The sequence below is a fragment of the Epinephelus moara genome, chromosome 3 (assembly GCF_006386435.1).
Source record: "Epinephelus moara isolate mb chromosome 3, YSFRI_EMoa_1.0, whole genome shotgun sequence".
In the NCBI taxonomy this organism is placed as follows: Eukaryota; Metazoa; Chordata; class Actinopteri; order Perciformes; family Serranidae; genus Epinephelus; species Epinephelus moara.
The window spans coordinates 31,857,687-31,859,946 of record NC_065508.1 but is presented as its reverse complement, the minus strand read 5'-3'; the positions used below and the strand labels follow the sequence as shown (position 1 = coordinate 31,859,946).

Here is a 2,260-nt window from a genome sequence, read left to right as displayed (position 1 = left end):
ACGAACTGCGGCCGCTGATAGCACCTTGAATTGCACTTCACTTGCACCCGCAGTTTGCTCCGTCTTAACGTCCTATTCACAAAGGATATAGATAGTTTTTGGCACAGTCAGGAGCAGCTGATCAGCTGACCTGAGTGAGCGGGTAGGTGAATAGGTATGCAGCAGCTCAGAGAGGTAGGGCGGGGCAAGACCATTGAGGGATTTAAAAGCAAATAAAATAATTTTAAAATGAATCCTAAAGTGTATGGGCAGCCAGTGGAGCAGTGTGAACATTGTATGAACTGAGGTGATTACATAATGTCTGACAGAAGGACAGCCTTATTATTCCAGAGGAGCCTTTCATTTGTCAATCACGAGGATCACTGTGTAAAAAGTGACCCTGACAGGCTGATTCTTACCAATACTCATCATCATCCAAATGTTAATTGAATATACGAAAACCTTCATTTTATTGATTTAACATCTCAGTCATAATACAATAACAGGTATGTGCAATGCATTTCTAATTTTGCCAATTTTCATGCTTGACTGATGCTCCAGGATTTAAAGGCACTTCACTTGACCCTCTGTGCAATTTGTACATTGGTGAGTTATTGCGTAGCCTACATGTTTCAAATTGATACAGTCAGATCATTTGGAGTACAGGAGCCATCTTTAAGATGTTTCTGAACTTTATCAAACATCTAAAACTTTAAAAGCAAGTCTTCAAAGCCCATTTTCTGGATGACCCAAATAAATTCTGTGATGTCAGCAGGATTATTTGGAGCAGTTCTCACTTTATGAATCATGTAAGCAGACAGACTACACACAGTATTTACAGTAGAGGCAGTATTGAGCACAGCATGTTAATTTAAAGAGATGCAACATACAGAATGCAACAACTTTATCAATTCATTTAAAAAAAGACACATTTTTGTACTACAAATTGTAGCCCACAGACATAACTATGCATTAGAAAATGCGCACACTGCACACACTGACAGGAGTTTCTGTCTCCTGAAACAGAAATTCAGATCCACCCTGTGAAACATATTTGAGATGCTGTATAGTAAATGTGCAACGCTTTATCTTTCTATCTTTAGTCCTTATGACCTGCACTTGAAACTCACACTTACATTTACTTTGGTGCCATTTATAGTTTGAGTTGACATTACTCTGCAGTCCACTCTACTCCACAATATTTTTCTCCTCAGAGGTTCACATTACAGGGGCTTTGAGCGGTAAGAAATTATGAATGGCCGATTGAAATAAAGGTTATAAAATATAATATAGTGCAATTTCAGCATCACTAATTTCCAACGTATGCTAGTCATTGTTGAACAAAACCGTTATGTTAATGAGTTTCTTCAGTCCCTTGCTGGTGTGAGCATGTGAGCCCACACTTTCGCTTTCACTCTCTTTGCTCTCTGGGAATCCCCTCTAACTTTGGTACAGTCTAGAGTTCAGTTGACGCAGATAAGTAACAGAGTAAACAACACTGGACAGAAGACCAAACAGCTGAACCAGCTCTATTAAGACAAGATGAAAAAGTTATTTTTGATGCTTTTTCTCTGTCACTTTTCATCAGCAGGTAAGATCATATTTGAAATCTTTAACTTTCCACTTGCTCTGTATTTTACTCCTGTGTACCTCAACGACACTCTAGGGATTTTGTTTCACCTCAGCTCCATAAGATTGTATGTTTTAACTGAATCCTACTAATATATGATGTGCGTGATGACAATGTGCGTATATTTATAATGTGTGTATAAACCTTGTTTGTCCTGCAGTGAAACACACCCTGAGGTATGCCTTAACTACATCTTCTAGAGAGCAAGACTTCATGTTTGTCGGTATTGCAGTGGTTGATGGCATTGTGGCGGTTAACTGCGACAGCATCAACAAGAAAGTGGAACCAAAACAGGACTGGATGAAAAAAGCCTATGAAGACAATCCTCGGATCTTGGAGAGGCACACCCAACAGTGTTATTACCCCAACTTCTTCAAAACCACAATACATGATTTGAAACAGCGCTTCAACCAAAGTGGAGGTAAAATATTTGGTATTCTGTTTTTCACTGGTTAGGACTGTTTGGAAATTATATTGATGTCATGATATGTAAGTACACTGAACAAAAATATAAACGCAACACTTTTGTTTTTGCTCCCATTTTTCATGAGCTGAACTCAAAGATCTAAAACATTTTCTATACACACAAAAGACCATTTCCCTCCAATATTGTTCACAAATCTGTCTAAATCTGTGTTAGTGAGCACTTCT

At 38.4% G+C, this 2,260-nt stretch overlaps 1 protein-coding gene across 3 annotated transcripts in view; it reads left to right on the top strand.

Moving 5' to 3' along the window:
- The first annotated feature begins 1,428 nt into the window (after positions 1-1,428).
- Positions 1,429-2,260, top strand: part of LOC126388306 (major histocompatibility complex class I-related gene protein-like) — a 32,332-nt gene continuing 31,500 nt past the window's right edge. For all 3 annotated transcript variants that reach the window (XM_050041359.1, XM_050041360.1, XM_050041358.1), the window contains exons 1-2: positions 1,429-1,570; positions 1,770-2,030. In XM_050041359.1, coding sequence (XP_049897316.1) covers positions 1,522-1,570; positions 1,770-2,030 — 310 coding nt within the window. In that variant the 5' untranslated portion in view covers positions 1,429-1,521. The remainder of the gene's footprint in view (positions 1,571-1,769; positions 2,031-2,260) is intronic.